This window comes from Ambystoma mexicanum, chromosome 12 (assembly GCF_040938575.1).
Source record: "Ambystoma mexicanum isolate Mex_15411 chromosome 12, UKY_AmexF1_1, whole genome shotgun sequence".
Lineage (NCBI taxonomy): Eukaryota > Metazoa > Chordata > Amphibia > Caudata > Ambystomatidae > Ambystoma > Ambystoma mexicanum.
Window position 1 is genome coordinate 685,478,680 of NC_090936.1, and position 12,493 is coordinate 685,491,172.

The 12,493-nt window shown below is 43.1% G+C and overlaps 1 protein-coding gene across 2 annotated transcripts in view; it reads left to right on the forward strand.

The window, feature by feature from the left end:
• The window catches only part of CPNE8 (copine 8), a 2,424,038-nt gene that overhangs the window by 275,923 nt on the left and 2,135,622 nt on the right, over positions 1–12,493 (forward strand). For both annotated transcript variants that reach the window (XM_069629223.1, XM_069629224.1), the window contains exon 2: positions 6,475–6,515. In XM_069629223.1, coding sequence (XP_069485324.1) covers positions 6,475–6,515 — 41 coding nt within the window. The remainder of the gene's footprint in view (positions 1–6,474; positions 6,516–12,493) is intronic.

The following is a 12,493-nucleotide window of genomic DNA, read 5'->3' on the forward strand; positions in this document are numbered from 1 at the left end:
ACCCTCTGGTTCGTAGTCTGCACCCACCTTGGGACCTAAATGTAGTCCTGAGGGCGCTGTGCCATAAACCCTTTGAGCCAATGGCTACGGTTGACCTCAAGTACGTGTCCTGGAAAGTGTCCTTTCTGGTAGCCGTTACGTCAGCGAGGAGAGTGAGTGAGCTCCAGGCATTGTTGGTGGAGCATCCTTTCTTGGTCTTGCACAAGGACAAGGTAGTCCTTCGGACGAACCCAACTTTCCTACCAAAGGTAGTGACCGAATTCCATCTGTATCAGTCTATTTCCCTTCTGGTCTTTTTTCTGAACCCTGCCTCGGAGGCGGAAAGTGTTCTACACTGCCTGGATGTCCGAACAGCTCTTAAATTTTACCTGGACAGGACTTCCGAGCTTCGGTGCTCTTCCCAACTGTTTGTGACCTTCGGTAAACCCCAGGGCAGGCCGGCGTCTAAGGCATCCATTTCCAGATGGATTGCTGCCTGTATCACGGAATCTTTCTCCGTCCAAAAGCTGAAACCTCCTAAAGGTATCCATGCACATCAGGTGCAAGGCAAGGCAGCCGCGGTTACTTTTCAGAAGTATGTTCCCTGGGAGTCCATCGCTAAAGCGGCTACTTGGGCCTCCCCATCTGATTTCTGTAAGCATTACTGCCTCGATATGAGCTCTAGAGCTGACACTCAGTTCGGCCAGGCTGTGCTGAAGAACCTGTTTCAGTAAGGGGCATTTCCATCCACCCATAGTTCCTCTAAGGAGTGCTTGGGAATCTCCCATAAGTATGGAGGAAATGGGACGGGACGTAGGAGTATTACCAGGTTACTCACCGTAGTGACCACCTTACTCCTAGTCCATAGTCCCCTTTCCTCCATACGCCCGCCCGCCTTCCCCTCTAATAAGGTTCCTCTGTTATTGCTAATGGGTCTTGATCCTGCGATAGAAAAGGACTGATGGGTGATGAGAGAGGAGGGACACATTTTTGAAAAAAATGGGGATGCTTTTTACAAAGTGCTCCGGTCCCGTCCCACAGGACAGAGAGATGTCCCATAAGTATGGAGGAAAGGGGACTATGGACTAAGAGTAAGGTGGTCACTACGGTGAGTAACCTGGTAATTATGATCTATGTCACCTTCATTGTACCATGTCCTTTTCATAACTTTGACTTTCCCTTCATCAAAGAATTTTAATGGATACTAGATTTTTAGTTGTGGATATTAGTTGGCGCCCAAGCATCTCTTATAAGCCTTAACTATTGCATTGAAGTACAGATAGGAAAGGGATGACATTTTAGGATGGGCACACAGCTTGAGGGTGCTACTTGGTTGGTGACGCACCCATGAACTGCCCATGGCCATGCTAATCCCTAAGGTGATTCTGACCGGCAACCCGCGTTTCCCCACTCAAAACACATTCTCCTGGGATCTCGTTAAGATAGCTCTATGAAGCAGTAACATTCAAACTTTGGCCTGCCAGTGTAATTTCTAATAGCATAATAGGACCTTATTCAAAACCCGGAAAAAATCAAAACCAAAGTGGCGCAAGAAGATTGGATTAATACATGTAATCTGGCAACCACAAACTTCCTGGTCATCTACCACCTACCACAAACAAACTAAATCTTCTGTTGAACTACTGTATCAAATTTCCGAATAAGTCTCTGCAGAAACTCTTCATGCGAGTAAGACTAAACCTGATGCCAACTCAAGAAATTTGGGGGATCCGTACCCGAACGGCGCTTAAAACATGCAGACTGTGCTTAAACTCGGAGATGGCAGAAACCACAAGACACCTGCTTTTGAATTGTCCAAAAACCGACTATCTATGTGAAGCATTTTTACTCCCACTATTTTACAACTCATCCCTCCGAGAAGAATCTACATGGTGGTGTAGACTGATCGCAGGCGAAAAGACCAAATGGGTAATAGCCACAGCAAAGATAATTGACGCCGCTTTAAAATAGGCCACCAAGATTGAAACTAACCATCCGATAGGCAGAAGCCAGGAGGCCGAATAAATCGCTGCAGAGATATCTCACACCACAAAAGAGACACTTCATTCTTCTTTTTATCTTCACCTTGTAAAAATCAATTTCTTTATATTGGTTATAATCAAGTAAATAAAAATTAAAAAAAAATAAAAAAAAATAATAATAAAATAGCGTAAATGCTGCTGCAAATGTGATACTAATGTAATAAAAATGCCTTAACCAAGTCTGTCTTAAGTTACTTCATTTATATTTGTTCCTTGCACTGAGGTCCTGTTACAAATAAACTTTGAAAAAGTGAACAAGTTTGACATGTGTATAAGTATTAGACATGTGCCAGGCACTGCTATCAAATGTCCAAGTAATCACAGCATTGTCCAGTTTTTGCCATCTCACTCCATCTCACTGCCATCTCAGTACACTACTGGCAACACCTGGCAAATTCCTACCCCCATCCCTACACAAAGCAAAAGATGCTGGCTTTACTAAGTGTTAGGGAGAATTCTCATCTATGGCTAATTTCCCTCACCTAGTGAGTCCCCCAGCAGCATTGCTGGACTTCTGGAGTTTATTTATTTCCACTTGGTAAGAGTGAGAGCTTTTCCCCCACTCTTACCTGTGTTTTGCTATGTGTTTCTATCTGTGTTTGTGATTGTGGACTCTGACGTACACCACTTCAGTAGCCCCCTTATTTGTGTGTGTCACACAGCACCTTATGTGCTGTGGCACAGGGTTGTCTTTGAGACTTCCCTCGACTCCATTTCTGAGGTGACTACCGTCCCCCAGAAAAGGGTAAAGTTACCATTAACTCTACTTAGTCAATCTACCACAGATCCAGTACACCCCATCTTCCATGGAGTACTGGAAAGCGTTAATTTGTATCCCTTTTTATCTGTTCCTCCTAGAGCATTGTTTCGCTCTTTTAACATTTAGACTTGGATAGTATCAGTGGTATCTACCCTAACTTTTCTACCGCGATTATATTAGATAAACGTGGTACTGTTCTTGGCTATTATATTAGCCTCAAACATAAACCTGCTTGACCAATTCATTTTTCTTTTAGCTCCGGTTGGGTTTATTCACCATTTCTTTTTTTTTAAAGTCCTTCTTGTGTTTTACTTTGAGCGGCAAACTAGGTTCGCCTTCTTTGTTCACTGTCAGAGAGTAGCCACTGGAACTACAAGGAACCGAAGAGAAGCGGAGAGAATGACGGCTGCTGCAACTACCCCGTCCCGGTGAAGCCCTGCTGCAGTCCTGAGCTATCTTCCCTTCAACGACTTAGAGAAGATCCAGTCCGGAGTTTTCTTCCCTTGAGCTTCGTGGGGATAACCAGCTCATCTTTTACAGCCAGAGGATCCTCTTCCTTGGTCGAAATCGCTGCACGCTGCTGTAGTGGTCCGGATAGCCAACTGAAGAGCCTCCTGTTTTTAAGGAGCTCACCTTTTATTCCTCGTCGCTGCTGCCAGCTTCATCCCTGTGTGGTGCAGACCCCCTTCAGACGTCCTCCTTTACAACGAAGCTCCAGGAATCGTGTGTCTGCGGGAAACCAACAGGAACAACTGCCAGGGCACCAGCTGTACCATTGGAACAAGGTACTGTGTTCTACTTGAGGAAACTGGGTGAATCCCTTTTTCTTCATTTCCAATGCTTGCCCTTGTCTTATCTCCTTCTTATAACTTTTGCTTCCGAACATTGACAATATCGAAGTACTTTTGGCTACGTTGAATCGTGAACTGTCTGACTGTGTGATCTTCGGCAACAGGCCCCTGTGTCTTTCGACACTGGCTCCGGCCCTTTGACTTTTGAACTCCTGTCTCGGAGTGTTTCTTGATTCTGCCTGCCTAACCAAAATATTGCCTGTGATTTTTGCCTCCAACTCCCTCTGGGTATCTCAGGTGGTAAGTGTGTTTTTGCCCCGGTAGCATTTCATGTCACGGATACGCGTTTATTTAGTAGACCGAACTGTCAAAAAGTGATCGCAACCGTGTTCGCGGTAACGTGTTTTGTTCATAACACTGGTTCATTTCAACACAGGGTACTTACCTTGAGACTTACTGTACAAAGTGAATTGGTTAGTTGTAGTATATTTAACGTGTGGTTTTTATTTGAGTTTAATAGAAGTGTTGTGTTTATAACGAATTGTTTAAAAATAAAGGTACTTATATTTGTTACCTGAAACCTTGAGTCAGTGTTTGCTTGAGTCACAGTAATTGTGGTCCCTTTGTGTAATCTCTGCTACTGCTCATATACTCTTGAGATAAGCCTGGCTGCTCCGCCACTGCTACCACTCGTGACATAGTAGTAGAGGCTTGTACCAAAGGTAAAACTTGTATTGCCACCTGTAGTCCTAATTGGGTGTAGTGGTCCCTAAGGGCACTGCACAGGATTCTGCCTAACACTAATGCTTATTTATTAGTCTGCTAGGGTGCTGGAATGGTCTGTGTTCCAAAGTAATACATTTCAGATTTCTTTGGCTTCTTACTTTTTCTGCTCTGAGTTCATCTTCCTTCAAACTTTTTCTGAAAGGATCTTTGTCTTTTTCAAAGGTGATTGATATGTGGGAATGTCTGAGGGCATGTTGTGTATGTGTTTGTGAATGCTTTTCATATCTATGTGTGGGCATTTGACAGCATGCTAGTGCCTGCATAGGTGTATGCTGGTGTATGTAGCTGTCACAAAACTGAACAGGGACTATAATACTCATCCCAAATGTGGAAAGCATCCACCAAACATCAGTATTCACAACACACAAAGGTGGACTCGTCACATGTGCCTAAGCTACACTATTGCTCTCCCCTTGAAGGACTAACCTGTTCCTTGAGAGAAGGCTACCCCTAGCAGGCGTTTGTGAGCTGCCAATCTAAAATGGATAAAGTAGAAGGGAACCCTCAACTAAACTATTGCTTAAAACATTTTTCCAAAAGCAACAGCTTGAGTGTTCACAGGGGAATACATTCCACGGAGAGTGTGAATCAATATCACCCTCAAATCAGCTCTTTAACCCAAAGAGCTGTATTTCTCTACTCCCCGAGTGACACCCTAATGGGAGTGAGCGAACAGAAAACACAAGTCTAAAATAAAAATACTAAGAAGGAGACCTAAACTTTGGACTATATCCTTGTTACATTCTGGTAGGGATTTTTGTTTCTTTATACCACCATCCCCCGTGTGTGAAGCTGGTATCCCAAAAAGGTATTTCAAGAAATATATGCGTAATTTTAGGCCAAGCCGTAAATAAATTGCTTGTATCCAATGGCCAATTATCCTAGTAAAAGGATATCTGTTGGGATGCTCGGTTTCGGTGATGGGATCCCTGTGTTATCACCTTCGCCAGGACCAAATTACAAAATTACATTTATTCTGGGGTCAATACGAGAATCCTCATTGGTGTTCTCATCCATGAGTTCAATGGCTACCTGAACTCACCACACCATGCAGATGGTATGTTTTCTTTTAATTGTAGTTATAGGTGCCAAAATGCCCCCAATTCCTCAGTTGGACATGGTTATGCAGATTCAGAGCATCTTAAACCTGTGAAAGACTTGTCCAAATGTGACGGATTGTTACCAGAGGATACAGCCCCTCTTCTGCAGCGCGGGTTTCTATAGCTGCGGCTGTGCCTGTAAAATAGTGCATGGGATTATAATGGCAGTATGCCACATGTGAATTGTGTGTGTTTGTGTGTGTGAGAGAGAGAGAGAGAGAGTGTTTGGCATTATATAAGTGAGAATGTGAAGTAGGGCATGTCTGCAGAGACACGTTGTAGGAATGTGGGAGGGATACCAGATTGTTCTGACCTTTTTCATGTGCTGTTATCACTTCTAATGTGTGGGTATGCCTTTAATAACTTTCTGTGCCATTCTGTGGTGTCTTATATGTGGCCTCAAGATTTTCTCCGCCCACCGCCAACTTGCCCTGTGGTGTCTCTGGGAATTTAACACCCTTATTAACACCAAACATCCGAACACTACACAGCTACAACAAACCTACATACCCCAGCCAATGTAATTTAGCCCACCGAGCACACAAGCTCCCCTTTGGAAAGAAATGTCTCTATGCTCTCGACATAAATCACCTAGAAACAGACCTGAACACAGGGCTCAGGGTACTTCTGGCCTGCAGGTATCAACACAACTCAAAGCTATCTCTCCCCACTAACCTAACCACCATCCCCATTTCAGATCCGCCATAGCATCTGGAGACCATGCAACTGACAGCAGAAAGATGTATGAATCCCAGCAACATAGCATAACAAAACATTACCAATCCTGTTTCGAGGGTAGCAATGTAAAAGTGTTGGAATGTATCACGCTCTGAACTAGCATTACCATTGGGGCTGAGAAAGGGAAGCTGAGTCTTCATAGACCACTGCCACCATTATGCCTTCCCTGCGACTGGAAAAACTATTCTATTTGCTTACAGATGTCTTCATGGTTTGCATATTTCATAACATATATGCAGCACAAAATAGTAACTTTTGACTTTTTTATGTTTTTACAGAAACCTTTTGGACAGAGACACTTTTTCAAAATCTGACCCAAGTAAGTAATGGTTCTGTTAATAGGATGACATGTTCTTAATGCTTTAATATGGGATCTTGGCAGAATGAACAAATAGTTGGATGCAAAAATGAAGCCCATCTTGTCGCTAGTGAATTTGTCTCGCATGAGCGAGACTGTCATGCTAATGTACTTGTATTTTGGAAAGAGCTGATTTGTACTGATAACATGAAGAGCAAACTCGTGCACAAAATACTAGCAATTATAAACTGTTTAACAAGTATATTGATATGGTACTTTTTCACTGATCTTTTTGTTATTTGTATTGTCCATAAAAATGCTTGAAATGAGCTTTTAGCAACAATGCAGGATCCTTGTAATACTGAACAGGGAGAATGTTTCCATTTTATAATCTAATGGTTTTATATTTTAAATATTCTTGACTTCTTTTGAGTATATTTCATCTGTGTTTGAAATAAATCAAGTCCTGATTCATGGATTATTTGGCCAAAAAAAACGGGATTTGTGCGCCATTCTGCCCGCAAATCCCTGTTTAACAAATTGGGATTTGCGGGCAGAATGGCACACAAATCACGTTTTTTTCAGCGCAAATAATCCATGATTCAGAGGTATTGCAGAAGCTTTGCAGAAGTGTAAGTGCAGTATGTACTATTACAAACATTGTGCTAGTGCAAAAAACATACTCTTTCAATGCATGTTTTCCCCCTAGACAGTACCACTTGTGCAACATTTGCCCACGTAAAGAAATGCATTAAACCAAATATGCTGTTTGCTCTAGGTCAATTTTTCGCACTTGTGCTAATTGCACTTGCACTGATGCAAAATGTCTGTCATATGGAGCCTTGCAGTGTCATTTTAACGATTGTGCAGACATTTATTTGAGCAGTTTTATCACCAGGAATGAACCATTTAAGTGGTATTTGAAATGTATACTTGTCTCCAACTTTTGTCCTATTTTCAATACAGTAGTGGACCTCACATGTTACATTTTATTTGTGCCTTCTCTAACGCTCAGAAAATCATTAGGGATCCTCGTTCTCTTATTTACTCGTATTAGTTCCCTGCGTCCCTCGCAGTTCATCTAACATATTAATAATAATCCTATGTATTCTTATGTAGAAATTGCTGGCAGATCCCTCACTGGTCTAGTCACTGCAAACATTGCATAATAGATCGTTACAAAATATACTGACGAAATAACATTATTTCTTGCATATCAGATGTAATGAAGCGCCACTTCTAACCTGCAAGGCTTCTTATATGAAAAGGTGCCTCAAAGACCATCTAGCATCGTTGAACTTTCAATTTAGCAATATGGACATGCACTGTGATTAAGGTTTCGGGTATATATGTATTTATTTGTAATGTGCATAATCTCACTGAAAGGCAACTTAAAATTGCTGGAATGGGAGAGACAAACAAAGATAACATACATAAGTATAGTAAAACAAGGATGAAAGGATGGGGCGGCTCGTCCTGGCATGGGTAATATAGCTCAGTGGCAACACGCTCGTCTTGGAAGCAAGATGACGCAGAGCAACACAGGTTTGAATCCTGGGTCCGCGCTTAGAAACCTCTTTGGTATTAAGTGCGTTATAAATAACCAATTATATTATATAATTATATTATAATGGGTGACAGCTCACAGACCCACCACCACCCATTATGAATTAGCCAAGTCAGCGCGCTGTAAACACTTACTGCCTCATCACGAGTTTGGCGGTAACCATTAAATGCGGCGGTAACGCTATTACTGCCACATTTAAGGGTCCGCCAAATCACGGGCTTGGCAGCTTAACCCCCAGCTCTGAGCTGGGGTCAAATCCCCTGCGCTTTTACTGATTTTCGGTGCTATTACTGCCAGCGGTAATAGCGCCGAACATTCCCCATTGGGCCCAATGGGGAATGGGGAATTCCCGAATGGGCCAAATGGGGAATGGGGACTTACCATTCCACCAAACCCGTGATCCAGCGCTAATAACGCCTTTGGGTTTGGCGGTAACACTAATAGCTCTGGCGGTAATACCCCCGGGGTTACTGCCCAACTCGTGATGAGGCCCTTAGTGCTCTCTCAGCCGATGCAAGCAGCTGATGGAGCGCTCCTGGACTGGCTTTAACTCTCAAAGGGAAACCTTTTTTCTCGTTGACAGATCAGTAGTTACCCCACACAGATGTCAAATGGGCCTTGCAAGGCTGAGGCTGTTTTGCTTCCCCTGCCTTCTGTGGCCCTTTGGAGATTCGGGCTGGGGAACTGCAGTTCTCAATGTGCATTGGGGAGCTTCAGAGCCCCTCTGCACATTTAGGTGTCCTTGGGCACGGTGATGGAGTCACTCCATTTACACCACACGTGTGCAAGAACCAGAAAGATCTGCTTGCTTCCTGTTTCCTTCTGAATTTATTTTGTGCGGGAACTAGAGGGACTTCGTTGCAGGTAGCAGGTTGAGTCTGGACTGGGGCTGTTTATGAGTGCATGCAAGTGTGTCTGTAAATTAGCGTGAGAATGATTGTATGTTTGTGCGCATGTGTGACTGAGTGATGCATGATATATGCGTATATGGGTGCATGAGTGAATGAAAGAGTTATGAATGCTGTATTGCTGCATGGACGAAAGGGATTGTGAGAATTTATGAATGCATGTTTGCTGGGTAGCAGCCCTCCGATTGTGCAGTGTGAGAGGACGACAGTCCATTTGTGCAGACGCAGCCAGGATATGTTTTCTTACTGTGGCAGGGTATTTCTTATTGGGAGTGAAGTGTAAAGCCAGCATGATGAGTGTTCCAAAATGGCCATACTGGCCTACATTGGTGGGGCCAATATGGACACATTTTCTTATTGTGGCATGACATTTATATTGCTATCAAGGGTAAAGCCAGCATGATGAGTGTTCTTAAGTGGCCATATTGGCTCATATTTGTGGAGCCACTCTGCACATATTTTCTTAATGTGGCATGGCATTTGTTACTGGGACTCAAGGGTAAAGCCGGCATGATGAGTGTTCTTAAGTGGCCCTATTAAGTGGCTTATTGATAGAGCCAGTCTGGGCATATTTTCTTACTGTGGCATGGTATTTTTTACTAGGCATCCAGGGTAAAGCTAACATGACAAGTGTTCTTAAGTTGCCATACCTGCCTACATTGTTGCAGCCAGTCTGCACATATTTTCTTACGGAGGCATACCATTTTTTAATGGCAAGCGGCAAAGAGTATGTTTTTATATAGAGATACTGCCATATATTGGATTTCTTATATTATTTATATTATTAGGGTATTAATTGAGTGAAAACTAGCGTTGGGATGCAAGGGAGCACTGTATAATCCATGGGGAAGAACACAGTGAAGGAAGCAGAGAAACAGGAAGTGGTGAGCTAACAGGGAAGGGGAGGGCAGGCATTTTGGCAGCAAGGTATCTACAAGCAATCAGGGCCGTAAAAGGTGGGGAGCAGATCACCCAGTCTCAGGTAGGGTGGGGAGTTGAGGGTGTGTGGCCCTACGTGTTAGAGAGGAGCTATTCCTTGAAGATGAGGGTCTTGAGCTCGTTCTTGAATTGTAAGGTGAGAGTGAGTCTGATGTTGATGGGGAGGAGTAGCATTACTGGCATTATGGGCCATGCAAGCATGTGTGTGTTCTTATTGGGAACATTAAATATATTGGTGCAGCAAGAATGGACGTATTTTTATGATGGTATATATTATGGGTAAAGGCATCATGAAAAGCTTTGGGAAATGCTCCTGTGCAATTTCGGTGACTTGCATTTATTTGATTTTTTCATCTGGTATCCTACAAAGTTGATTGCAAACTGTGTGGCTTGTCACCCAATTTTTCAAAAAAGATCCATACAGAAAAGGTGGCTAAAATAATATTATTTCTTGCATATCATATTGCAACAGCCAGTTCTCTCATTCAAGGCTGTACATATCAATCAGTGGCTCAATGCCATTCCACAGGGTGAAGTTTCAACTTAGCCTTATGGACATTTTCTGTGAACCATGTGTCAGTTATATGATATTTATTAATTATTTAATGTACTTATTCTCACTGAAAGGCAATTTAAAGGTCCTGGATAAACACAGATGACAGTAATACTTATAATAAAACGAGGGCCAAAGGGATGGGCTGCTACTCCATAATAGTTGATGGGGCACTGGTCTGCCACCCATGATGGATGATTAAAGTCAGTCCAGTGAACACTCTGTGTTCCATCGGCTTTACCAAGCACTCCTGGGATTAATTTAACTGTCCAAGTGAAATATGGTTTCTCTTTGACAGTTCAGTAGTATCCTATCTAGCATTCCCAATGGGCCCTGCAAGGCCAGGGACACTTAGCTTCCCACGACTTGCATGGGTCTTTGGAGATGCAGGCCTCAATGTGCAGAGGGGGAGCACCGGTGCCTGTTCACACCTTTAGCTCTCCTTGGGTGGCGTAAAGCAAGTGCTCTGGCTTCACCGCCCATGTGTAGGAATTAGAAAGGTCTTCTTTGTTCCTGGTTCCTGCTGTGTGTTGCACAGGTGTCAAAGGGTCTTCATTTCAGTTGGCGCCTAGAGTCCAGACCAAGGCTGCAGGTCAGGACACAATGTAGGTATGTGTTGTGTGAATGCAAGAGTATGCTTTTCTGCGCATGTTAATGTAAGAGCCTAAGCTGTAGGGGTGCATGAGTGATTGAAAGTGTGTGAGTGTCTGAATGCAGTATGAAAGCCCTATAAATGCACATGTGCTGGGGAGTGGGCCTCTACTTGTGCAGTGGGAAGACAGCGGATTCATTTGTGCAGCTTTAGCCAGAACATGTTCTCTGAGTTTTGTAATAGGCATCAAGGGTAACGCCATCATGACTACTGTGCTTAAATGCCCATATTGACCTACATCAGTGGCACCAGTTAGGACATTTATCCTTACTGTGGCATGTAATTTTTACTAGCTTAAAGTGTAAATCCAAAATGATGACTTACATGGGTGGAGCCACCCTGGACATATTTTCTTACTGTGGCATTTTGTACTGTGCATCAACTGTAATGTCAGCATGATGAGTGTTCCTTACTGACCATACCGGCCTCCATTGGTGTATGCAGTCTGGACATATTTTGTTACTGTGGCATGGCATTTTTACTCGGCATCACAGGTAAAGCCAGGATGATGAGGGTTCTTAAGTGGTCAAATTGGCCTTTGGTGATACCAGTCTGGTTATATATGTTTACTGTGGGGTGTAATTTTTACTGGCATCAAGGTTAAATCCAGCAAGATGAGCGTTCCTACATTGCTATACCGGCTCTAAACTGGTGCAGCCAGTCTAGACCTATTTTCTTACTGTAGCATGGCATTTTACCTTGCAAAGCCACCAAGAGTATGTACTCAAGTGGGGTTGCTGGCACGAATTGGCAGCATGAACCTACTTTCTTATAATATCATCATGGGCAGAGCAAACATGTGTATGCTCTTATATGGAAAATGTGGCATATGTTGTTGCGGCCAGCATGGTCATATATGGTCACAGTCCGCATGAAAACATTTTTTATACTGGCCTTGTGGTGAAAGGCATTGTGAAAATGCATAGATAGATTGTTCCTGCGCACTGTTGGCAATTTGCATCTGTTGGATTTTTCATGTGTTAACCTGCATAACTGATTGCAAACTGTGTGGGTTTTTACCCAATTTTCCCAAAAGGTTTGCTGTAAAATACACAATTTTAACCCATTATTTGAAAATCTTTCTCCGGGTTAGAAAATTCCCCAAACCGCCCTTGATTGTTTCCGGCTCCTTTGCTACTCTTGGTCGCTCTTGCACATTTCTGGGAAACATTTACGCCCCTCCAATTAGAAAATTCACCAGCCGTCACTTACAAAAGGCAGACTTCAATATTCATAGTAAGGTTTGATCGGATGATCTCCTCATGGTGTCATAGTTCATACATCAACCAAAAAAAAGAGTGTTTTGTATCCTTTCAAAATAGCAATAAGCACCCGTTCTGGTGGTTCGCTCCGGCCTATACCTTGGGACCACAGGCGGTT